General features: G+C 38.0%; 1 protein-coding gene across 3 annotated transcripts in view; it reads right to left on the bottom strand.

Moving 5' to 3' along the window:
- The window catches only part of ARL15 (ADP ribosylation factor like GTPase 15), a 221964-nt gene extending 194121 nt beyond the window's left edge, over positions 1 to 27843 (bottom strand). For 2 of the 3 annotated variants that reach the window (XM_041470797.1, XM_041470799.1), the window contains exons 1-3: positions 27739 to 27843; positions 16824 to 16914; positions 16172 to 16228 (exon numbers count right to left, since the gene is read on the bottom strand). In XM_041470797.1, coding sequence (XP_041326731.1) covers positions 16172 to 16225 — 54 coding nt within the window. In that variant the 5' untranslated portion in view covers positions 16226 to 16228; positions 16824 to 16914; positions 27739 to 27843. The remainder of the gene's footprint in view (positions 1 to 16171; positions 16229 to 16823; positions 16915 to 27738) is intronic. The other variant, XM_041470798.1, reaches the window with a different exon arrangement.

The following is a 27843-nucleotide window of genomic DNA, read 5'->3' as shown; positions in this document are numbered from 1 at the left end:
AGACAAATGGGAGGAAAAATAAACATTTTAGCTAGTTAACTTTACAGAGTAAGATAATATAGGAAAATACAAGAGAATAAAAATATACAAAGTCTGTTGTGTGGCAACACCACTCAAAGCAAGAAATAACTTAATACATGCTGCCAAAAAAACCAACCAACCAACCCCAACTGTGCCTAAATTCACTCCCACTGTGTTTTGAATCTGAAGGCACCCACCCCAGTGATTCAAAACTAGCCTGTCTCAACAAGCTGTTATAAAATGTCAACAAGATTGACAAGCATTTCTTTCCTCCTTTCATACAAAGGTATTTCCCAGCTCTCCTATCACAGCCAATCAAAGGTTTTCCTATTTTCTTCAGGTTACATCAACCATAATATCTGCCCTCAAGGTAGGACAGCATCTCCAAGATGAAGATTAAACAGTCAAGCGTACTGCCAGAATTAGAAGTGGTTTCACATTCTGCTACTGCCTCTCTGTTAAATCTCTGTCTGTGGTAACTTCACAAAGGATTTCCCTGTTGCTATGTAGAAAGTCAGCAACAGTGATTTGACTGTATGGAATAAACCACAGACAAGCTACTCAGCAGGCACATTTAAACAAAACAAAAATAAGGGGGCTTAAAGTGATAGAGTGATTATTGTTACAATAAATCAGCATGCAATTTTTGAGGGCAGTTTCATTAAACTAGTATTCACCTTGTATTCAAGAACAGGAGTGCTCTAAAGAGACAGAATCTAAACATTTGTTTTATTAACAGGGTATGTATGAAAAGTCTCTACTCCAGTACCTGACCACTTTCTTGCTCAACCATGAATATTTTGCAGAGAGTTGAGAAAAGCCAGAATGATTTTTGATTAAGGAAAAAAAATATTACTGTTAGAAATAAGAAATTACAACAGCTTGGAAAAAGAGGTTTCAAATACTTTTTAAATGGTATGAATTCTTCTTAAGCACTGTCCGGAAACTAGTGAAAAAACTGTTTCTGAAAGGAAACTGCATTTCTCAATATACAAGAAGCTGTGTGTGAGAAAGCTCCACCAAAATAAGTTTGTATTGAATTATTATTTATATCTACATCCTGTTTAGCCATTTAGAAAAAAAGTTCAGTTCATGTTCCATAGATCCCTTTGTGTAAAGCTTTAAAAAGGCTTCTGCTAAAATAGGGAGGGCCCCCGTACTTATATCCTCCAATTCACACTCTGTGGCAACTCAGAACTTTCAACCTTGATTTCCCCAACAAAAATAAAGTCATCCTTATCATTTCCTCATGAAGCAGTTGGTTTTAAGCTTTAAACAAAGAAATATAAAGGGGATATTGAACTATAGGAAAAAAAAACTCATGTTATTGTTTATAGGTCTATGTAGCTTGATCAAAATACTTGACTGAGGCAAACCCAAGTTTTGCCAGAGAAGGCTACTGTTTGCCAAGCTATAGCTGTTTTTCTACACCTTTCTGCACGTTCCCAAGACTCATAACCCTTGAAAAAGGCAGAATTGGACACTGCCTAAGGACCCTGTCCTGGCTTAATTATAGCAGCACTGCACTGAAAGGTAATTGAGGCTTGCTTGCACTTTGGACACTTGCCTACTTAAAGTGATTGGTTACCAGAAAAAGTTACAGCTTACATTCAGGCACTCCTCATCTTCAGATTTTTTCTACAGAACAAAAAGGTACTCCAAATACATACACTCATCTGATGCAAGCTAGCACAGGACACCTCTGGACCCATACATAAATGCTTTTGTTTTCTCTTATTACTGTTGTTGGCATCAAGTAGAACATCATATACTAGAATAATCCTATATTTCAGTGCACAAAAACACAATTTGAAGTTCAAGTTATATGCTGTATTTCTGTAAAAGAAGACCAAGAGAAGCCTTATCTGCTGGGGCATGCGGGAGAAGAAAAACCCAACAAGTTCCAAAAAAACACAGCAAGCCAAACAACTCTCACAAATACTGCATCACAGGTGAAGTCCTGAGCACACAGAGATTGTTTCTTTAAATTATTTTAATCTCACAATCACTCTAAAATGTATTTCATGCTATTAACCACCATTATGAAAGTGTTCTGTTTTCAGGCTTTTTGAAAAAACACACATGTGATGATAAGTTCTACAAATATGTTTTCTTTCACAATTGCAAAGGTACTTCTAAGACAGAAATTGTATATAGCCTTCTGCTCAAATTATTAGATAATTGTCTCAAGTCACTTCATTGAAAATAGGCTGACTTGTACACTTGGGCTTTATTTTAAATAAATATGCCATTCAAAAGTCAGTATTATAATATCTAACAATACAATCTACTTATGTTTTAATTTTACAGAATAGGAACTAGCCGAAAGCCAAATTGTTTAAAAATGTTGTGCAAAAACATGCCAACAGAAATGTATTGTTTGAAAATTAGTTTTCATTCCTGTGGCTTTCATTTTTCTGCATTTGGTTTTACTCCATTTGAGGACTTATTCCACACATCCACCATGTAATTAAAAAAAAAAATTATTACTTCTCCCTAAACAGCTTCTTCTTCTTGGTCTTGAACTTCATTCCACTTCAGTTTTAAACAGGGGTATTCACATTAAGTTTCATACAAAATGGAGAAGTTTAACATTAATTTCACCTCATAAGACAGTTAGGACCTGCCGATCAGAAACTGTATAAGGGTATTTCAAAGATATAAGTCTAAAACCAGCTGCACAGTATCTCGTCTTGTAAATATACTGATATGACATAGCTCAACTTTGCCATTTTGACAGTGACAGCACTGAAAAAAAAAATATCACATTACTTAGTAAGGACTGCTATTTGCCCCTTCAGCTCACAGGGGCAATCTGAAACTGGTGGGGGAAATCAAGAAACTCTCCTCCATAAAAAATTACTACCCTTATAACAGATTTTTCAACTTGTAATTCAGGTAAGTAGGACCATATAATTAAAGTACAAATTAAGAGAAAACCTAGAAAACTGATAATTTTGTAATCTAATGTTTTGTCACCAAAACATTAAGTTACAAAAAATAGCAAGAACTATCTGAAGATAAAGTTGAAGAGAGTTCTGGTACTGACAGCCAGTAGTTGGCCTTTAGTGACATGCAACCAGAATGTGAAACAAAGTTACAATTTGTTCAAATATTTAGCTATTAAAAAAAAAAAAAAAAAAAAAAACCAAAAAAAAAAAAAAACCAGAAAGAACACTATCTTTCATAAAAATCACATATACTGCATATACTGGCTTAACCCTATAGACACATTTCCAACTTTTAGCAACTTTCTGAGTGTTAACTCATTAATAGAATGAGTTCTTTCTGAAAAAGATCGTATAAACACCTTCACTGGAGTTATTTATAAAACTGAATACTAAACTAAAAATAACTAAATTAATAAAAATTAAATGAATAAAATAAATACATAAATAAGAGTGATGAGGGGCAATGGCTTTAAACTAAAAGAGAAGAAGTTAGATGCTAGGAAGAAATTCTTTACTGTGGGGGTGGTGAGGCAGTGGCAGGGCTCCCCAGAGAAGCTGTGGATGCCCCATCCCTGGCAGTGTTCAAGGGCAGGATGAAAAGCGCTCTCAGCAGCTTGGGATAGCAGAAGGTGTCCCTGCCCATGGAAGGTTGGTTGGAACTGGATGATCTTTAAGGTTCCTTGTATGTCCCGTTGGAAATTATTCCAAGTTTAATATTTTATATAACTTTAGTCAGGGGTTTTGTTCACTTTTGCCCAGGGTAAAGGACTTTAAGTTTCCTTTCAAAGGACTGTTTCACCTCTTGAGGCCTGATGACCTTAGCATCTCAGCAGACTGGGAGTAATACAGAAGATACACAAAAGATAAGGACCATTAACAACCATCAGCTCCAAAATCACCCCTGGCATGGCTGGAGACTCTTGGTTTGGGAAAAGATAGGTAAGAAAACAAAGAATGAGTTCCATCAAAGGTGAAAAGATCAATAACCAACTGGAAACCAAATACAAAGAACTGTAACTTGGGACCAAAGAACATTGAACCAATTAATTTCTTTGGGCTTTGACAGTATAGATATAAGAAAAATTCAGTAAAAATTATGTGTGATTGAATGATTTTCTCCACATAACCCAGGCAATGTGGGGATGAAATTGTTTCTGTTGCACATCCTGGTCAGAACAACATCCTAGCCAGAATAAAGTAATGCTTTAATTCTCTAACACTAAAAATGTTGGAGAGTTTTTGTTTTCTCTGCAGTTTCAGTGACACCAACACGAGCTTTTTTATGGTTCTATGAAATGCGAGTAATTAAGGACTGAAATCTAATTACATAGCAAGTCATACTCCCTGTAAACCAAATACCATCCAATGATGGATGCATTTTGAAATGGGTTTTTTAGTTCAAAGTTTACGAAACTAAACATACGAAAGAATCTTAGAACCATTTAGGTTAGAGAATGTTTTTATGATCTTTAAGTCCAAGCATTAACCTAGCACGGCCAACTCCACCACTAAAACAGATCCCTTTGTGCCACATCTACACATCTTTTAAATACCCCAAGGGTTGGTGAATCAGCCACTTGCCTGGGAAGCCTGTTCCAAAGTTTCACTACCCTTTCCAGGGTGGAATTTTGATGGTGGGTATTAGTGGATATTAAGTAGAAATAGTGGATATTAGGAACACATTTTCCTAATACCTATTCTAAACTTTGCCTGGCAAAGCTTGAGGCCATTTCTTCTTATCATATTACTTGCTGGCAGAGAAAAGTCTGACTGCCACCTGGCCACAGCCTCCTTTCAGGCAGTCGTAGAGAGTGACAATGTCACCCCTGAGCCTCCTTTTCTCCAGGATAAAGTCATCTGCAAAGTGATGTTGCACTTGATCCCCTCGTCCAGATCATTGATAAAGATATTAAACAGAAATGCCCCAAACACTGAGCCCTGGGGAACCCCACTCATGACCAGCCACCAGCTGGATGTAGCTCCACTCACCACCACTCACTGGGCCCAGCCATCCAGGCAGATTTTAATCCAGCAAAGAGTGCACCTTTTTGCTGTCTGTAAGACAAAGAATGATAGAATGCTTTGGGTTGGAAGGGACCATTAAGATCATCTACTTCCAATCTCCCCCCAAGAGCAAGGACACCTTTCACTAGACCAGGTTGCTCAAAGCCCCATGTAACCTTGAGCTAAAAAGTTTAAACCAAAGCAAGAAAGATTAACAGAAAATTTAGGCTAGACCTTAGAAAAACAGTGTAGAAAGTAGGACTAGTTGAGCTCAGGAAGAGTTTGTCAGCAGAGATTATGGAACCTGATGTGGTTTTTTTTTAGGAAAGCTGTCTGGTCAGGACTGGTTTGGTCATAGTTCATCCCGCTTCTGAGCCAGAAATTAATTAGATGACTCTCGCTCCTTTCAGCTCTATTTGTTATGATGCTATCATGTGAACATGAAAAACAGAAACATTTGTGCATTAAGGGAGACTCCCTGTCTCTGAGGCTTCTTAGGCTTCACCGATCTGTGCCATGAAGTCTTGCATCAGCAACACATAAATACTTTAAGTCATTTGTCTATGAAACACTTTTCTCTATTAAGCCTTTCTTCCAAAATGTATTTCAAACTTGTCAAACCCAAAAGAGCTATTAAAAAAGACCTTTACAGAAAGACTTTTTTTGATATCCCAAATTAATCTTGGAAAACCCCACCGAAACTCAAAGCCTGTTCTTCAAATAAGGAGTCTGTTTTCAGTAGAAAACACAGACAAAGCCAACAGAAAGTTACTTATGTCAGTTTAAGAGCTAAGGAATACAGCAGTGTCCAGTGCCTAAACAGCAACACAGAGACCAGCAATAGTTCAACATACTGAGCGTGTAATAGTAAAAATTTATATACCACTTCTATAATTTCTTTTTAGTCCTCCACTTTTCCTTATGAAAAGAAGTCCTTCCTTGTGGCAGTTGCTACAGTAAGCATATTTCACATGCTGAAATATAACACAAGCAGCTTCTCTTAACAAAAATATTTCAGCAATGAGGGGAACAGGGAATCAAAACGAGAAAATCTTGAACCCTGGTCACACACAATATGACAGTTAACATATATGGGGAAAAATGGTTACTTCATTTGAATCAGATGCTAGGAGAAAAAAATGACGCCAGCTTACCTGGTGCACGTATCTCTTATAAAGCAGCCTTGTAAAGAAAGCTTGGAAGAAGTCCGAGGAGAACAGTGAAGTGACACCATATGAAATTAAGTGACATCCTTTGCAATATTATTCAAGAACTTGAGCAGATTACTAACATCTTCCTTCCTCAGGAAGGAGCTTCCCACACTACAGAATTTTAAAAGAGAAAATCTTTAACTCCCACAAAAGAAGTCACAAAACCCCTCTTTTATGAATCCCATGCTACAATTTGCAAACAAATTTGGAATCACAACATATTCTTTCTAATTGTGTTCTAATTTCAATGATAAAAAGAGCAGAAGGCTTATATAAGCACTCAAATGCCCAGACACCAAACACCCAAGGCATGCACTGCGATTTGGAACCACAAGTCTTGCATACAATTTGCGGTATCAATAAATTCTTTTCATTTTACACCTCACTTTAGCCTGATGAAAAATAAAATAGCTTGTGTCTCATTGGGAAAGTTGAGCCACTATCCATGAAATCTGGGAATACAAGCATATGGAATAATAAATCCATCATGAGGAAGAGTTCCACAGACATTTCAAATACATTCAGATTTTGTACTCACTAAGGGCTTTATTCATATTCTCCATCTAGAGTTGACTTGTCAATCACTAAGTTATGACTGGAGAGTGACAGCTTATAAAAGATTAATTAATTACAGGCTCACCACAAAACACACCTAAAACAACAGTTTCTTTTATTGTGGTTTTCTTGCTCATTATCCAACAGTCCTAGAGCCTCAGTTCAGCTTCGTTTACTCCACAGTAGTTGTTTTTTGGGTTTTCTAGTTGCTAGGGGTTAGAGTTTTGGTTGGTTGGTTTTTTTCCTTTTTTCTTTTTCTTTTTAAATACATGTCTTGACCTTCTTATTTATGGGTTACTTGGATGTAAAACTCTCTTTTATGAACCCTATATTATTCTTGCCTGCTGAGGTCCAGTATTTGGGGTTCACACCTACCGTGGTCATTGCTTTTTAATCTGATATGACAGGGTGTGTATTTCCACACTTGATCCCTTTCAGACTCACCTTCATGTCCAAAGTCAAGTGAGATGGCACAGTGAAAAGCATTTTAGAACCACTGAAACTAAGAGTTACTTTTTTCTAACATCCCACTATATGACCCAATCTGCCCATAAACCTCTCTCTTAGTAGACTCATTCTCTTCCATGGCCAATAAATTCAAGCAGAGAAAAAGACAACACACAACTCTTATCAAGAGCAAGGCAAAAGCATCTGAAACACAAATCTTGGTGTCAATAACCAGAAGTCTTTGTCAAGGCTTAGTCAACACATTTGCTTCACTTTCCCCCTATGGTTCCAGATTTTTTGCCTATAAAGATTCAACTTCACAACAAATCCCACCTCTTTTTCCACACACAGACAAGAAGTGCACATGGCAAGATCTTGCATGGTTTCCCAATACACTGATGTGTTTGAGGTAATCCTTGTCTGCCTGCAGCTTGCTTGTCACAGCAGAAACTTGAGTTAGCATGGAACAGAGTATCAACCTCTGTTGGGCCTCTAGGTATCACTGTGTACAGAAGAGTTATTGCTTACATGTAGGTATTCCAGAGAATTGCTCTGGAATGTCTTCCACCAAATCCAAGATGACAACTACATAAAGTAAGCAGATCTCCAAGACAGCACTAACACAACACAGGTCTGGTTAAGAAACAATATCTCCACATGCTTTGTATATTAATTCTAAAAGTGCGCACACTTCCAAATAATTATCTTCCATTAGGGTGAAGTGTATATTGTCTGACTACATTGCAGTGTAAAAATCCATGATTAATGGAATTTGAGGCAAAGAAAAGCAAAAAAAGATGGGTCATGGTTTTTGCCTGAGATGCAACACTTATTAATGTTGAGGACATGTTTCACTAAACCAGGTTGCTCAAAGCACCATCCAACCTATCCTTGAATACTTCCAGGGATGGGGCATCCACAGATTCTCACAGCAACCCATACCAGCACACCTCACCATCTTCAGCAAATAATTTCTCCCTAATATCTAACTGAAATTTGTCCTCTGTCAGTTCAAAGCCATTCCCCCTTGTCCTATATTACTACATGTGCTCGTAAAAGTCCCAGCTACAGCATGGAAACATGTTGCCTTGTTTTGAAAAAGAAACCACTGAAAGATTATGGATCTGTTCAACCTGGTGCCAGCATATGCCCAAGGCTAAAATGAAGTTTTGAAAATGCTACTGAATAGCAACTCTCAGTTCTGTTATCAGCATCCAGCTGGAAGCCCAGAAAACATACAGCAGACTTGTGTGTCCCTCTCTTAAATTACACTTTTATTTGGAGAAGAGGAGGAGAAAGTGAGACATTTCATTCCATTGGCTGTTGCTGCTTTCCTTACTCTAATTTTAAAAAAACTGTCTCTCAGATGACAATCTCTGCAGGATTGTATCTGGAGACCCACCAATGTTATTTTTCTGTAATATGTAAAGGTCCCAGTATATGAATCAAGGATTTTGAAAATGCACATGCTGGAATTTTTTGGGTTGTCCTGTGCAGCACCAGAAGTTTGACTCAATGATACTTGTGAGTCCCTTCCAATACAGGACATTTCATGATAAAATAATTGCATGACAAATAATTTGTGTCAGTGAGGTCTTGAAGACACCAGAAGTATTGAGTGAAACAAGGTAGGTCTACAACATTCACTGGTAGCATTAAATAAAGCTAAAAAATCAAGCTGTAAGTTTGGGAAGCCCTGGGACAAACACTGCTGCAAACAGAAGTACTAGATTTTTGATTGCATTGACACAGGCAATTGTGACAATACCAGAAAGAGAATTTTAACATTTTGGTTACAACATACCATGTCATAGCTGTATGTATCTTTACTTTCCCTAACAAAAAATATTATTACACCACCTCTCACATTTTTACCATTTCCTAAAGGTCTATGGTCCAAAATGGCATCTGAGATCCTTGTAACACTTACTTAAAAGCTTCCTTTTGAAATTTAGGTATACATAGTCATATGAGTGGAACCATAGTATGAATTTATGACATCTATTAAACACTGTTGCTTTCTACTCTTAAACAACATAATACCCAGTAATATAAACACTGTAAAAATTCTACATAGTTTTGTGTAATATTTTGGGGGAGTTTTAGGATTTGGAGTGAAAAGATGGTAATGTTTGTCCACAAGAGAGAAGTTTTGTAGTACATAAATCCTTGTCATAAAAATGAAATGGCACTCAAAAGTTTTCATATGACAAAACATAACTAGCTTTATGATTTGTATGCAATATAATCAAACTGATCAAAATACAAACACTGTAATAGAAGGCAGATCTAAAAGCACTACTTACTTTAAAAGTCTCTAAAGGATGCTGTAGAACAGCCTTTCTAAAAGCATTTATGGATTTAATTGCACATGAATACTATCTTAAACTACTTTGAAGACATCAGACTGTAATTATAAAGAAGCTCTAGCAACAGATATTCAGCAAACCACTTTGAAAACTAACTTCAACACCTAGGCAAACATTTTCAACTTTAGGGGAGAAGAAAAACTAAAACCACCATGGATATACGTATAGTGATGGTAAGAATTAAAAGTGTCTTTCCACAAAAAAAAAAAAAAAAACCTAACTCATGAACAGATTCAATTTTGTGGCATACTTCCTTTTCTTTTTAATCTAGTATCCACCTGTATGACTTCTTCCCTTAACAGATACCTATTCTTGAACAAACACAGGATGTCTTCAGAAAACAGAGTTGAACTATTTACAGTAGCAATCATAATAGTAACTTATCATTGATGTCCTCAGGATACAGTGCATGCATGTTCACAGGAAAAAGCAATCTTCTCTCACTCTAAGACTAACAGACAATTTTTGAGCACACAGAACAAAAAGTTTAGGAAGCTGCAGAACAAACTTTACCCACTTCTGCTGTAATATGGAGTCTTGTGAAAGATGCAATTACTCTGCAAGCATAATTTCTAGTGCTCTGTGGTTTTCCAATTGCTGCTAATGGCACAAGACAGACTAACAACAAATACTTTACAACTCATATGCAAAAGCAACACTTTTTTGGCAAGATTATGACTAAAAAAACCAGAGCAATAAAAAAACCCTGCAACTACATGCAAAATATTATGAGTAATATATATTACTGTAGCTCCCTCTTTCCACTTGCAGATAACCTATTAGATTCTTATTTACCCAGCTGTATAAGGTAGAGGATATGATTGCATGCGCACAGACAGCAGGACATGCAACTTTAACCATAATCACAGGGAGCTTGCTTTTCCTCACAGCTTAGAATTGCCCAACCAGGAATCCTTGCAAATCAGTTTGCTCTTCTGCACATCTCATTGCTATGCATGGTCCCAACCACAGGATTATAGAATGTGAAAGGAAAAAATTCACTTCCACTGAAGAGCTCCTTCTAGTTTTTTCACCCATTCAATAATTCCAATGATACAGTGAACTAATGTATTTGCAGTTGCCACTAATTCAACATTGGTTGAATCCCCTGCTATCTTTCAAAGTCCACAATCTGAGGGCCCCTTTGGTTTCAAACAGGTTATTTTTTCATAGGAAACTATCCAGATTTTGAATATTTTTACTTTGCAATGTACTTACAAATTACCTTTTAAACCTACTATATTATTTTTTTTTCTTTTTGTAATTAAAGAGTCTACTTTGCAAACTGCACCAAAATGCTCAGCAGAGGCCATCAGAAAAATTCCATGTTCATACCATCACCCCCTGCATCACTTGAGCCCAACAAGAGTAGGTTATTTTCCATGTGGAGCACCACAAAGGCAAAATACAACATTTTGACAACACATTACATAACTGTTTTCTGGACAGGCAGCAAGAATGAGGATTTAGAATCCTCACTTCCAAAGGGAAGAAGCAAAACAGCACTTATGTACAGGATAACTAACCCCACAGCTTTGATAAATGCAAATTGAACAGCAACTTGTCTAAACAGAAAAGATTGGAGACTTTTGTAATGATGATCTGGGCTTCTCCTCTTGTCCTCCCTAAAGCTAATGACCTGTGGAAAAATATTGCTGTTCTCTACAGCAGGAAGAAGCCATGGACAGCAGAGACAAATCAGATGGAACAAAACCTGTATTCATAAAGACCCTAGCCCAGGACAAAGCTCTATTCCAACTTGCAAGTTTGCCCAGCAGAGACTGACAAAAATTAACAGGATAATTTGGCAAACCATACCCTTCCCAGTGAAATCAATTACTAATTGTCAGAGTTTCTCAAAGAGCTGGAAACCCAGTGTATGTCACTGAGTAGCCCAGGGAAGCATTGCTGTCGCAGCAGCATTGGCTGCACCAAGCTGCTGAGCTCTTTTAGCAGGTAACATGAGCTCTGGCCACAAGGAGAGACTCTCAGCAATGTCAGCACAGTTCACTTTAACCAAGAAACTCTGTGGAGAGACAGGGAAGATAATTGTACTCTGATCCACACTCCTGGCCCAGTCTTGATTCTCTCCCCCTTCACCTGCCTTTACTTTCCTCATTTGAAAAAATGTTACAACTGTTCCTTTATTTCAGGAAAAGCAGAAAGGAAAGTCTCAGCTCATAGTACAAAACCCACAATGTATCTAACACCCACATGCACAGAGTGACACACGCATCAGGACAGTATGCCCCTCTTTCTCCTGTTTAGGTTGGTAGCAACACAAATCACAGCTAGCATGGTTCAAGCAGCTTGACTACAGGTTTACAACAACAAAGCAGGCACGGTCCCACCCAATGCAAGTCACTGCCAAGACTGGGGTGATAGCAAAAACCTTTCATTTAAGGCTGGAAATCAAAAACATTTAGACTTTTCCTTTCCAACAGGCTGTCCACAGAATATCAGCAGTGACTGTGAATGGAATTATCCGCATTTCCCCAAGGGTAGCACATAAAAGGACTTTTTCCTGCTGCATTTTTGTGCTTTTGTTATGCTGCTCATGTCAAGGACACGACATGGGAAAGGGAGGAGTAGACAGGATATGCTATATGAACACTGTTATTACTTTAACTTAGTATTTTCCACTGGGAAACCATGTCAGGGCGGGGAAGAGTCTCATAGGAAGCTTTCCACACTCTAAGTCACAGGCTGGCTCCAGGAACCTCCCAGGCATGTTCCCATGATTACCTCCTATTTCATGGCTGACTTTAGTTATTGGCTTAGTTGATTTTCTCTTCTTTTAAGAGATGCCTCTCCACCACTTCATGAGTAAATGTTATTTCTGTTTTGTTCTAACATCAGACAAATTCCTTAGCACAGCAGCTGATTCCAGCCAAACCATTTCAAGACATGAATTTATCATTATAAACAAAGACAAATGTAATGAAGTCCAAAGTAAACCAGAAAACTAAAAGCACATTTGCATCATTTACTATACTGACCAAATACAAACTATAGCAAGCAAAGCTGCAAAAAAGCATCATTTATTTCCACTTCTCATAGCATTCAAATTCAAGCTAAGAGGCTACTAAAACTAAGATATCGGTTACTCATGATTTTCAGGAAGAAGATGCCAGCATTGGTGCAATGTAGCCACAGTGCATCACTTTTGCCATACCCAGCATTTGAAAGCAGAAAAAGCTACAGGGAGCTTTTTGTAATCCTTGTGTTGCTTTGAAATAAAATTATTTATCGACTGACGCCATATTTTGAAACCAAGAAGAACTTACTTTCTAATTTCCCAAAACAGGAAAATGCATTTTTCAGTATTTTACCTTCTAATATACATCACTAAAAGACCATGCTTCCACTAGCCCTCCTCAGGTATTTTTGCATGGTTCTCATCCCTGTAGAGGCTTTTGTCCTTGTTTTTCTATCTAAAACAACAAGTTATGTGAAAATTACTTTTTGCATGTTCTGGCAGTCACATTTAAAGGTTAGGGACAAAAAGAATGCCTTACTACCCCTGTTGAAAAAAGCTTAAAATTATATGCAAATGGATGAAAAAAAAAAAAAAAAGTCTCAAGGGCTAGTACAGAGTATCAGAGAACCTTCCAGAGTATATGTGCAGGCACACGGTTTCCAAGATGGAGTAAAAAGGCAGCAAGTGTTCCAATATGTATAAAGGTGGCAAGTGTTCTATCATAAAAACTGTCTTACAAGGCAAAAAAATGTGGACTATTTTCCCTCTGAGGTTTATGTAGGTAGAACTCTCCATCATTATTTTAATAGGATCTTTACCTGGTTAAGAAAATTAAATCACAAACAGAAAGGAAATAAATTATAGCCTTTGTTAGAAGCTGTCATATGCTTACAGTCTTCACAGTCACGCAGATTCACAAATTTATCTGCCTGCTCCCACACATCCAATTGACACATCTGATGCAGACACTAGTATGGTGGAAGAGGCAGAAACCTGCACCTGAAAAACTGGTACTTCTGAGAGAAGCTATGTGAAACGAGTTTTATTTTCATTGGCTGGTTGATTTCTTAATCCCAAAAGTTTTCATTTGAGTTTATGATAATGTTTTCCTTTTAGACAGAACATCTATCAGCTTCAGACCCCTACAAATGTCTATATAGTTTTCATATTAACCACCTCTGCTTTGCTCTTCCTCCCTTCAAGGGTATACACTTTAAAAGTAATCTTATCTAGTTAATTCACCTGAAATAGGCATTACATCTCCTCCTGTATTCTTGCAAAGATGTAGGTTTTCTCCTCGCTGAAGGCAGCACAAACTGTTTTGCCATAGATCACCATATAAACTCTTCCCCCATCTCATAATCTGTACATTCCATAAAAACAGGAAGGCTATTTAATGGTGTGGTACAGTTGATGTAATGGGTGCTTTAGAATGTTACTGATAAGCAGCTTGATAACAGACTAACAGTTGAGATGTCTGTAGTCCAAAGGACTAAGAGCCTTACTTGCAGCACTGTACCATGAGGACATGCAGAACAGGAAGTGTCCAAGTACCTCAGTACAAGCTGAACACATGCTGCTGCTGAGGACTGGCATCTGAGAAACTGCTTAGACTTTGGATAAAAATCAATCAGCTAGCAAACAGAAAATCAACTGAATCTGCAAAATAGCATGCAGCAGAAAGCACAAGACACAAGGAATTAATTAGAAGGGAAATACGAACTGGAGTTTTGTGGAGGTTTGCTTCTTGACATGAGTATGGAGCACTAAATACCTGACAGCTGCCAGACTTCTGACACACCTGAACAACAAATCCTGCAACAGTTACAAGCACAAGCAGAGTATGGTGCAGAGGCAGAAACTGTCACACTGCCTTTCTGCACAGCTCTTACTTCAGCAGGCCTCTCTGTTTACTATGATACCAAACTTTGCAAACCTACCCTCCAGTCAGGTCATCTGAAACTCACCTTTCCAATGACAGGCATTTTATGTAAGCCAGTACTCTCTGCAGCTAGCATTTTCCTAAAGGAACTATTTTAGCCTTCAAATGCACTTTACATGGCATGCCCTGCCTGGTACAAAGTGGCCATAACGCTGCATCTGCAGGTGCCCAGAAGCCTACTCATCATCCTCCTCACTATCCCCCCTTAAGTATCAGCAGTCAATGAAATCAATGTATTTCTGCATTTTAATAAATGAAGCAAGCTGTTTTTATTTTGCATTTTAAAATATTTGATAAAATTAAGTATTTTGCTGCCCAAAAGGTCAGAGTGAGATACCAGTTATTTAACTATCACTATAACTGCAGCTACCACAACTTAGCAGAGCACTCCAGTATATAGACAACACCTGACCTATTTTAAACTAAAACAGAACTGATTACTGTCAGAGGATGTACTACATTTTACCTTCTCATACTCAGGTCTGTAATACACACATATTTATACCTGGACATTCCCTCAAATTAATTTGAGCAGATTACTCTAGCCTTCTAAAGAACTAGCAGACCATCTGAGTACCTTGCAGCCATTGAAACCTCAGACTGTAACCATCTCTGATCCTTAAGACAGTATACTCTTATCACACAGTAATTTTTAGACAGAAAGTCTTCCTAAGAAATTTAAATGCCATAAGGAAATATGCCTTTGACTCTTCCTTTCTACCATTTAAAAGACTTTCAGATGTTGAAAACAGAAAGCAGATAAATGTCATGGGAAAAAAACCTCAAGCAGATATTAAACACTACCTGGAACCAAATTCTGTGAACAAAGGCAAATGTTAAGCTTTGAGATTCTGTCTTCAAGACTTACTGATGGCACCTAGCCCTCATCACTGTTGTTCAAGACTCACCGACACTTCTGACTGTATGAAGTGGAATGTTCCAGGCTTCCTCCTGAAAAGTGTTAATAGAAGGAGCAGCATTCCCACTCCAAAAGCTCCAGGATATGAAGCACAATTTGAGCAATTGAGTTGTGTAAGCTCTGTTTACAGTACATTATTGTAATGTATTCATTAAAGTTAATTTCTACAAAACCCCATTTATCTAACTGTTCTCATTAATTAGAACAACTGGGAGCAGAAAAAAAATGCTAAAATATTTGGGACACATAATTGAAGTAAACTTCTTACTTTCTTTATGTAAGTTTACTTACTTACTTCTTTTATATAACTTTGCTAAGTTTAACTCATAAGCATTTCCAAAATGTTAAGGCTCTCCAGACAAAACTTAAAATATGTGCATTTAGCTAACATGTTTTAATATGTGACATTACTCAAACACCATAGATATTTTATGGCAAATGTACATAAACCCTCCAGCAATTACATTTTACATGAAGGATTTTCAGCAACTGATGCCCATGAATTCTAAATTTTCTTGCTCCTCAAGAGGCTGGCTGAATTTTTATTTACCTTTTTTTAACTAAAGTGAAGGATACTTTTTCTCTTCTGGTTTTAGGAAATCTTTGAAAAGACAAAAATCTACTGTAATCTGTTTATGCAAACTAGCATGATAAATCCCTTTTGCTATCTGCATTACTTAAATCCAATCCTAAAAAACTTAAGTAACTTCTTTTCACTCAAATGGCACCAGCACTAACAAAAAATAGTTAGTTAGTTAGAACATTGCCTTACCGTGTAAATGCCAATTCTACAAACAGCAAATGAGAGCTGGATACATTCAGACATAGTCTAAAGGAATTAAAATAAAGACATTATCAAGAATACTGTTTATTAAGAACTACTTTTTTTTTTCCCATCTCTCCCCTTTCCCATGAAAGAAACACCTTCTTCAAAGCTGTATTAAACAACTTTAGAAAAATGTCATACAAATTCAGGTTACACAGATACATACTACCTTTCATACAGAAGCAGCTAAGTGCAGAGGTGTCAACACCTTCACACTCACTAGTTCAGTATTTCATTATAGGTCTCAAATTATCTAATGATCCCAAAAATGCCTGTACACAACATTAATGTTTTGTATGTAAGCTTTCAATCTCATTTATTTTTATCTACTCTGATTTAAAAACAATCTGCAAGAATCATTTTAATGGAGTGCTTTTTGGCCTCTTAGTGTACTGTAAAGAGCTTCTGTGTTTATATTTTTCTCTCCCTTTACCATCACTGAAGCCAACTTCGTCTATATACCAGAATAATGCCCACAATTTAATGTTTGCACATTTCTGAACCCTTATTGCTTTAGTTTTCTAAAGTAGAACATGAAAATAGAACATTTTATTTAATCTGTTCTTAAGCTGGGAATAATCATATTAAAAGTTTTTACCCTCAATTTGCTCAACTTCCAATCTGTTGTGATGCCACAATTCTATGTCTTCTGCAGTCACCCAGAGAGGCTGAGGATGGACTACGAATTTCTGATGAAACAGATGAAAAACACCTTCTTTAATTAGCACAACAAAGCCAGGAAATAAATGCAGCTCTCCAACACCAAAATAAAAACTACTGTATGTTTGCCATATTTCCTACACAACTAGGTAAAATAAACTAAACTTACAATTATTTATTCAGAAGAGTAATTGAGGAATTACTTTATACAAGGTATTTGAAAGACAAAACTTAAAGCCTTCAAGCAGAACATTTTCATTACATGTTTAAAAAGTTCACATATTATCTAAGACGAAGTGTTGGATGATACACACTTCAAACACATCAGTCAAAACATCTTTTCAGCATCTACTTTCTGATACTTCCCTCCCTCCAAAAAAAAATTGAATTGAAATACCCATTTAATTAAAATTGGGATTTAAAAAAAAAAAAATAATAGATCTTATTAACTACAAGTAATAAAAAAATGTCTAGCAACATTTTTCTTTTGCTGTTAACAGTTACATCTAAATTTTAAACAAATACTGAACTGTGTGAAAGTCAAAAAGCACAGTACAAAAACCTGAAAACAAACTTCAACAGCACAGTTGGTTTTTATTTCTTACTGGAAGTAATCTAGCATGGTATTAATGATAAGGAGATGCTGACTTGAAACACCATTTCAGTTGAAGGAGATTTTTTTTTTCAGTTTTAAGACCAAACATCCAAGTCTATCTCTTGTGCTCTAAGCTTCTCCCAGAAAGAAAAAACTGACAGAGAAATAGGAACTGACTTCAAGAAATCCTACAGTTACACAAAGCAGGGTCATAAACCATACCCCTCCTGACAGTATTTGCAGACCTTGTTCCAAAGGTTCCAGGGATGGATGACTTCCCCAAGCAATTCAGTCCAGTGCTTCATTACCCTCTCTACTAGAAAGTTTCCTAATGTTTAACCTCAGTCTGTGGCAATTCAAGCCCATGCTTAAACTGTGCAATATATTGAATGATTTACATTTTCAGTATCCTGGCAGAATCTATGTTGCTGGCAGACACAATTTTATATACAAAGTAAATGATTATTTCAGCTTGCAAGAGAAGTAAACATGCAGCAGCAGCAGCAAACCATTATAGCTTCTTCATGTATACAGTTTGCTTTTATTCTAGACAAGCACAGCATTATAAATTGTTTTCTTTTTTTAAATTTTTGTTCACTACTTCCAGGCTATGCATTAGTGGGAGAACTAAGCTGCAGTTCAAATTCTCCAGCAAGCCCCTGTAGATCCTTGCATCAGCAGAATAAAACAACCTACATCCCGTGTTACCTTACTTAGGCATTGTTGGTTTTGCTACTGTTAACATTCTGAAACCACAGGCTATTTTAATTATTATAAGGCATGAACTCTGTCACATATAGTACTGATGAATGTTTCCCTTATGCATTTCCCAGTGAAATATTACGATAATCCCTTCTTCAAGCCTCCAAAATAATGCTTATAAACTACATTCTATTGTGGTAAAAAAGGGTCATTAATTCCAACAGTACTATTAATATCTATTATATTCACCTATCCTTTCTTCTGAAAATTTACATTCCCCCCCCAGAAGTATTTCAGTTTAATCCTTGAAAAAGTGACAGAAATTGATTTAAATAATTAAAAGCTTAGTGATGCTATCCTTCAGACTATTAGTCTGACTGAATTAAGATATAGTTGATAATCTGTTGCTGCAAAGGGGAGTTTATTATTGATACTTGTAATCTTTCATTACTTTGGTTGTGCAACTCACTTGGGACCATACAATTGGGCAACAAAACAGTTGTTGGAAAATTTACACGTAATTTACTTACAGTTTATTGTTGCTTTCTGAAAGAATTTTACACCGTAAGCATGAAAATAAAAGAAAAAAAATGTAAAAATATACCTAGAAATACTGTGAAAGAAAGATACCTCGTTTGACACAATTCTACAAAGAATAATTCTTCACAGATGTGATTTCACATGTCTAAGGTGAAAAATGGAGTCATCAGATCAAACATGCCAAATATATGCATGCATCTCTTCCAAAAAGCACCCTTCTGCCTAGGCAAAGGGTCATCTCACGAACATTAAATAATTTCTCCCACTGGAAAACAAACTCAAGGCTAACTTTCCTATTCGCCCAAGACTTTGTTATTTTAATCATACCTTGTAAAAATGTGGCTATTTATAATGACTTAGAAAGATGTCTGCCCTGCAGCTGTGCAACATTCAAGTCACAACAAGCATCTGTTCTGTCCATTTTTTCAAGTATTCAGCTATGAGTACAAATATCAGTAAAAAGCAATTTCAGTATTTGGTGTTTAAAAAAAAACTCATTCAGCTCTGACACAGGCACACAGTCTGCAACTCACAAAGCCATTGTTTTAAATATCTATTTTGTCAGCAAATACAAGATTAAATCCCTACTCATAATATTTACAAGAGACCAGATTTTGAGAAGATTAATCACAGCATGTTCTGCAACTGATGACTTCAAGCACCAAGTTGAAAGCACTAGCCTCAAGAACCTTGGTGGGCAAAAGGGGAGGGTGATCCTAATCAAGTTCTCAGGAAAGAACCAAAAGGTTCAACACCTGACAGAACTGTAGGAGCCAGTCAATTCTGCCACCTAGCAGAAATACCTCGACCGCAACTCACTGTGACATAATCCTAAATAAATCACAGCACTGAATACAGCTCCAAGACCACAAAAACAGAAAGCAAAATGAGAAAAGGAAGATGTTAGAGGTTTTTTTTCTGGGGATATGTTTCTTTAATACGCTTAAGATCAAGACACACTTCTGCTCATTTATAATGAAGTGATACAACTCAGCAATCACTCGGAATTGCTGGATCTTCCAGGCAGAAGTTTTTCCACCTCTATTCTTATCTGCATCTTTTTCAGTGTATAAAATTGCAAAAATTAGCAATACAAGTGCATAAAATATGCAGGTTTTAAGGTACCTTTACGTATGGAGCCTGAAACAAATTCTCAGTGCTTATGCGTTGTAAGGAACATGTGGGTACCCAAAAGCATGCACAGTGACACTACAGTAAAGGTAGCAGGAACTTTGACCAGAACTGCTGTTTGCTAACCTTGTGTACTGAACTCCAACTAGTAACCCCAAGGCTCCCCTTTCTACAGAAGACATAACAGCCCACTCCTAAATGTTATTCCATTAATAACATTTCTAATTTAAACTCCCTGAATTCTTTTTAATACTGTTATTAGGGATAAAAGGCACAGAAATTATTTTCATACTCTCCTTTAATGCTGAATAAATATATTTCTAAAATACCAATCTTCTTGTACATAATCATTAGAAAAATAAATCTCAGTTTAGAGACCAGAAGAAACCTGATGTTGATGGAAAAGCAATGATATGGGAAGAGAAAATAGGACTAGATCCAAGAACTCCCTTGTCATCATAAAAAGTAATCAAGTGGATGCACCAGTGAACAATGCTCTCCTCTCTTTTAGGCAATATTCTCAGTAGAACAGTTTTCCATTACTGTTTCCAGGACTGCAGTGGCTCAGGCAGTGAAAGATACAGATCAGCCAGCAGAAAATTAACAGCTGCAAAAACAGCATAGACGTTTCTCAAGAATTCTGGACCTTTTCTCCAGTCTTGCTGAAACCTGAAATTATGCAAGTTTCTAAGCAAAAAGAAAGCACTGAGAAAAGAGATCACTCACTGTAGAGTGCATCATCTCTCTACACAGGTTGTCTGTACAGTTTCAGGTTCTCTCAGTGTTGTGGGCCTAACATAAAAGTTACCAATTTGTTAAAACACAGATGTCAGAAAGCCAACAGCCTTTCCTCATACATCAAGGCAGCACTTCCAAGCAGAAGGAATCTGTTAGGTATGTGCCCTTGGAGCTGAATTAAAAGTCTCACCTCCTGTGCAGTCAATGCAATTCTGCATTGACTGAATATCTCAATTTTCTAACTGCAATTTCCTGTTCCAGAACTGATTCTAGATTCCTCCTCAATGAGGAGGAATATTGGATGTCTTTAGTCCATAGCAAAGCATCAGGGTATCCAGGGAATCATACCTCATGGACCTATCCTTATGCTCCAGTAATCACAACTTCAGCATTTTCTGCCATCATATCTGAATATCATGTTTAATACTAAGCCACAATGGACCTGTCTTTGAAGACACTGTACCAATTCCTGGTCTACTCATTTTCACATCCCTAACATTACTGCACAAGTGAGAATTCAACTACACTCACCTGAAAACACAGATCCTGGATTATAACTGTGAGTTCTTCTATATGGAAAAAAAATTGCTTATTGCCTAATCTCTTTCTGATTTCAAAGACATCTAGAATATTACCTCCTCATACCAGTCAGCTGTCTTTTCTTCAGACTGAAGGGCTGCAAGTACTTATCTCTGCTTGTATGGAAGAAATTGCTTTTCTTCAATTACCACACCATCCTTCTCTGTATTTTCTTTGGGTTTTCAATACTCTTCCTGAGATGATGCAACCAGAAATGCAGCATGGAAGACAAGAGCAAACCTTATATTTAAGCAGTGTAAAAATGAGATCTTTCCCTCTTTTTCCTTCTTAATACTCTAAACTTGTTGACAGATGTCTGAGTTGAGATGACATTTTAAAGAAGTGTCCTCATTCCCTTTCCTGAGTACTGATGGTATTTTAGGGCCTACCCATGCATCTGTACTGCCATGTGACTTCTTCTAAAAATATATGCAACTTTGCATGTATCAACACTGAATTTCATCTGCCATTTTATTACAAATATCAAAAGAAGCACTAGATTATTTCCCTGGGTTCAATATGCATTCCTAATGTTTGTCCCTGCATCAGCCCATCGAAAGCACATGCAGTTTATACAACTAAACACAAACATGAAAATCCCTTGTAATCTCTGCATTCACTTCTCCCTCTTATTCTGCCACTGCCAGCGCTGTGCTCTCAATGCTCATTTGTATTTCTCATGAAATTTGTATTACAGATGACAAAATTATTACTTAATTGTTTTTAAGTTTTTCACCTCTATTAGAGTCAAAATCATATAGACGAAACTAAGCAATAGTTGTTGTAAAAGCTAATAAAATGTGGAAAACAGATGTTTCTTCCATACAAAAACTCCAAGTCATAATAAAAAAAAGAAATCTGCAAACTTACTTCCCCCATATCAACAGCTCCTAGTGGATCTTGGATGCCATCTTGCTTACTCAGACTCTCCAATGCCAAAAGCTAATGTGGGTCCTTGTGAACAAATTTTTCTTCTGTTGCTCCATCAAAACATACAGCACAGCATCAAAGATTTATGCTTTTCCTACTGTTTGTTCTTATAAGCAACAAAGCTCTAGGGCAGGACTGCATCTAGCAAAGGAGCACTTGTCAGCTACATTTCCTGCTTTTTGTCTCTTCCTCAGATAGAAGGAACTTACTTACACACTCACTGGCAATTAATTTAGTCACCTTACCAGGCTGCCAGAGAGAAAAAATAAATTCTGTATGCTGAAGAGCTCTGGCATGAGATGAGCCATCTTTTGTTAGATTGCAAATACCCTACTTATGTCCACAAGGACTTTTGTCGCAGTCAGACAGTTTGCTCTTCAGAAAATTATCCTGCACACACAGTGAAAAACAGCAAAACCAACATACTGCAGAGCAACACAAGCCAAAACACAAAGAAGCACAAGATATTTAAATACTGTTGTGGTTGTTTTGTAGGGCTGTACAGCTCTTTGGCCCCACATTTGTGGTTTTAAACTAAACTAAAAATGCTTATTTTATTAATGGAGAGCTAATATCCTCATACAATCACAAAACATCAGAACTCCGTTTAAAAGAATAAACATCACAAGCTGGCAGTATTAAAAAACATGAGCCGATGATACTGACAACAAGCCAAAAATGTTAATCAACATGTGGTATTAGAAGGAATATTTTGTCCTTACTAAATGCAGATATTCTCACTTACTAAAAGCTTGCATTTCTGACCTTTTGTGAAATTCATCACCATGTTGCCTTGAAGCTTGGAGATCTGACTGAAGAATTCAGGAGCAGCATACTGCAGAGCAACATGGTGTGGTAGTACCTAGCAAAAGCTGGAATTGAAGACCAAGTATTCTTACTACATACTTCAGACACTAATTCTGATCTAGGCCTGTGGTGTAAAAACCCATTAGTGAAGTAAATCTTTCCATCTGGTTTCATTTGAAAAATATTAAATGTCATCTGTGATCACTCTGCAATGCAAACCCAGGTAAGCATTACCTTCTTCAGTGAAAAGACTCACATCTGATCCAAACACTAATACAGTTGCATGCACCTGACAGCTGTTGTTTTCTTTCCTGCATTCAGCTATATCTTTATTTTGAAACAACTGACAGACCCCTCATCCTTGTGTCTAATCAACTTCCCAAACTGAAGGGAGGATAATAAAATAGAAGCCCTTGTGCTCTGCAGAAGGTGTAAATTTTCAAGGCTGTTATAGCTGATAGATCAGTCAACACAGAGCCCAAACACTCCGTATTGTAATATGACAAAAGACAGAATTCCTATGCGAGGGGTGTTCAGCAAACAGTAAGGACGTGGCCCTATGCATAGACTGTGGCCGCTCATGTTGCAGGCAACGTATCCAAATCACACCTGTGCCTCAGAAGAAAAATACAGAGTTGCTAGTATGGACTTTAACCCATTTTTCCTTATTCAAAGGACAGCATCTACAGGTTTACAAAGTTTCTGTGAAGTAAAACTCTTACCTTCAAACATATGCCTCTCTCACACATTTGCAGTGTGAGAAAAAAAATGTTTTCTATGTCCTGCAGATACCAAACAATGGAACTGGCAACAGCAATGGAAAGACAGGATCTGAAGTACACCAGAATCACTAAGTGATCTTGATCTATTCCATATTGCCACTTTCTGAATCTAAACTGTCCAATTAAATTAAAGAGTCTAACTATTTAAAAGAAAGGTCTTAAAAGTAAGCGGCCCAAGAAAGAAAAGTGGCTAAAAAACATTTAATTTTTTTTAAGTATCACCTAACACTTCAAGAACACTAGTTTGGATTACGAAGATTTCCCCAACCAAGACTTTGTCAGAACACTAACTATCTAGAATGTGAGGTCAAGACTGTTTAGAAACCAAGCAGAAATTCTTAAGTCACTTCAAGGCCTATTCACATATTCATCTAAAATCTGAAAATTTAGTTGAATTTATTCAAAAACTTACCAAATTTTAGGTTTCACAAGCATGAATACAGGAGCAAAATAGTTTGTATACGCTAAAAACTGTGCAAAGAACAAGAACCCACCCAAACTTTTTATAGTTAAAAGAAACCAATCCCCAACAAAGCAACAAGGATTCTAGCACATCAGGAGTGTGCACTCTCTTGGTATTGCAGAACCCATGTTCCTGTTTAACTTCTCAGAAAACAGACCAAAAAAAAGGAAAAACAAAAATCACTAAAGCTGAATCAGCTGATCATTCAAGAAGAGTTATCTTCCATTTCAGGTCAGAATATGCTCTTCAATACCTGCCCAAGAAATATTTTTCTCTACAACTAAGACAGTACATAGTATCTTGGGATATAATTTAGGGATAAGCTATCATAATAAAAATGCTAAAAATACAAAATTAAACAGGTTATCAATTTTTTATTATAAATCTCTTAGGCCAATATAACACCTTTCTTTTGTGAAGAGACAAATTCAAATTTCTACATCACTTTCTCAAACAATTTTTAAAAATTCTACACAAATCAGGCCAATAGATTGAACAGAACATGTAAGAACTTTATCTAGTGCAGAAGATGCCACTGAAGAAGTGTATTGTGAAAGTCTACTCAGGAGCTTAAAATATGCATTGTAATTGCAGCACATAAGAAAAACCAAAGCGTTTTTATTGTTTCCCCACAAGTTCTCCAAGCAAGAACTGTAAGACTGGTCACATGCCATGTTTTTCACAAGATGCATCATGGCGTAACTTCTTAAATTAAGCGTAGTCTACTGAACAGAGGCCAACCAACACAAGTCTCTGAATACACTAAAATCCTTCCAGACACAATGTAGCAAGAATGAAGCTGAAGAAGGTTGCAGACAGTACCCTGGATTACGCAGCCACAAAAACCTACAAAGCTACGTTGATGCAGCTGTGTTCACATAGTATTTTTAAGAGAGTTAACTAAATGCAAGAACAACACGTATAAGTAAAAGGTGCCTCTGAGTAAAGACGCAATCTTTTTTTAGAGGTTCGACTTGGTTTAGTCATGTTGATTTTAAAAAAAATAAATTAACCAAAAAAAACCAAAACAGACCACTCCTAACATCATAATTATACCAACACAAAAATAAAAGAGGCACTAGGCTGAAGAGCCTCTTCTAGCTATCAAAGATACAGAGGCCAGTGATGCTATTTTGTTACAAGGTAAAACTGCAAAAACAGACCAGAGCATCACAGAAGGTACTCTTTTAGTACCAATTCATTATCAAATGGCATTAGCCATGAATCAAGGATCACACTCTAAGTAGGGAAGGCACTACTCAGGTTCTGGGTATCTGCCCATACAAGTTTCAGGCCATAGTCCCAGCTGGCTCCTACTGACTTCACCCTGAGAAGGTTCTGAATGCTTTCAATAACCTGATGATATTGGAAGGTGCTTCAGATGTTCAGTACTTCTTGAGATCTGCTTCTTAATAGGAAAAAGACATCTCCATCAATGTAGGTCCTATCCAGCTAGAATGAGGAAAAGAACCCTCCTATGCAAGTTTGGGAAGAGCTGGCTGAGGGTAGACTCCTTGCGGAGGTGTACTGACCCCTGAGTTCATGCAGCAACAAGCCTGACCTTGTCTGTCCTCACCTCCTTCCACTACACTCCCTCACTCAGCCCCACTGATAACCAGAACTCTGTCTAATACTCTGTCTCAGCCCTATTGCAAGAAGAAAAAAACTCATCCTTTGCTCTTTGCCTCACACCGCAAGCTCATGAGAAAACCTCACTGCCTGCAGGCTGCAACACAGGTGCCCAGCATGAGAAACCAGCAAAGGGACCTTCTGTTAGTGTTTTCATGCCCATGTATGTGCAAGAACCCAGCATAAACGCACAAAACACAGAATTCCTTAACATGTACAGCTCTTTTTGCTATGGAAATAATGAGACAATTGCTCTAGAGCCATAGCTTAACATTCACACTGTAACTTCAAGTATTGCATAGATAAAGAGTAGGCCCATCTTTACACCAGGGCAGACTGTGACAACAAGCCAAAAACAGGTATTCACAACTAGTTGCCTAACTCACCATCATAATTTTTTTTTTTTTTTTTTTTTTTTTTTTTTTTTTTTGTTAGAGCAGACTTTCTGAGGTGCCTGAACCTCATGATCAATGAGGTTTTTCAGAACTGACACCAAAGAAGGCCACACAACAAAAAAGAGGAAAAGGATCAGCTGGAGAATAAGTGCCAGGGGAAGAAGGGAAAAAAAAAGTAGAGCTCTTTAATCCCCTCCCCCCTTTAGTTAATACAAAAACATGCTCTTAGTTTGCAATGCTTATTAAATTTATTGTTCTCAGAGTGGTTGGCCTTCCACACAACAGCCTGTAGCAGTCACCAAGGTTAATGCAAGCATTTGAAAAAGTACAGAACGGCCAGTTTCATCTGGCCATAAGTTTATAAAGGACAAGAAAATATCTCAGAAACAGCTCCAGGCTCTCAAGGAGCTATGAGGCTGCACTTGATACCCAGCAAGTTTATTATCAGTATTTCATTAACTAGGCTGTAAAAGAGAAGTCTGCCTACCATTTGTGCCACACAGGACTCATTTTCTAGCATCTCTCTGTAGTGTTCAAATTCAGAAAGGCAAGCCTAAAACATTTTTGGGGGTTGCAAGGCTCAATAAAAGAAAATAGATCTTAGCTCCAAAGACACAAGAATAGTGAAACATTAATTTAATGTATTTCTGGTTTAGATAGCTGCCAAAAAAGGAAAAACCAGATACTGCATGCAGCTCTCATTTCAGCATGGCAAATATTTTGTTCATTAAAAAGAGCATCTCCAGAGATTCTGTTGCATTTGATGAGCCTCTCTTGAAATCCTACACCCGTGAGCATCCTGTGTGAAAAAGTACGAATGACAGCGTCAAGATTCTGACTCCAAATACTTCCTGGTTGCACTTGACACCAACAACGAACAGGGATGGCCAGAAGATGCCTGCTCTTCACTGCCCCAGCTGACGCTTCGCAGCACTTCACGGTGAAGGAGCGGGCACCAGTTCACAGCACAGGGCTCGAAGCAACAGGACTGGAGCAACGGGATGGCAACAGGACTGGAGCGATGGGATTGCTCGTTACGCCCCCCCCCCACTGCTAGGCTGAAAAGACCAGGTACTAAAACAAAGCCGCCTGCTCATCAGCCAGCCGCGCCACAGGGAGTTTGCCCGCCGAGGGTGCGCGGGTGAGCGTGCAAACACCAGCCACGATCCCAGCTGAGGTGCACGCCCGCGATACGATCTTTCACAGACGAATGAAGCCAATATTCATTAAAGAGCCATAAACACTACCCCGAATACCAGCTGCCCGGGCGCTCGGCTGATCCCGTCCGCGGTGGCAATTTAGTTCACTGAAGCATGCCCTAAGCTCCAGCATTTAGGAAAAAAACAGCGACCCGGGTCACGGCTTTAGCAACCTAATAGCGGCCAAATGAGCGGGGCCCGGCGGCTTTATCGCCCGTTAACAGCCCGCCGGGCCGGGCGCGGCAGCGCGGCCGGACCCGGCTGCCCCCGGCCCCGGGCTGCCCCCCACACCCCATCGCGCCGCGGACGCCGCCCCAGCCGCTCAGTAAAATGTCCGACGGTCTGCCGCCGCCGGGAACCTACCAGGTAATCCATGTACCGGGGTGGCGCCGGGCGCCGCGCTGCCGAGCTCTCCGGAGGGGCCGCGGGCGCCCGCCCGGCTGACAGCGGCGCTGGGCCGGCGGGGGC

Source organism: Pyrgilauda ruficollis, unplaced genomic scaffold (assembly GCF_017590135.1).
Source record: "Pyrgilauda ruficollis isolate IOZ18807 unplaced genomic scaffold, ASM1759013v1 scaffold25, whole genome shotgun sequence".
Classification (NCBI taxonomy): Eukaryota; Metazoa; Chordata; class Aves; order Passeriformes; family Passeridae; genus Pyrgilauda; species Pyrgilauda ruficollis.
The sequence above is the reverse complement of the archived record's forward strand: the minus strand, read 5'-3'. Positions and strand labels throughout refer to the sequence as shown.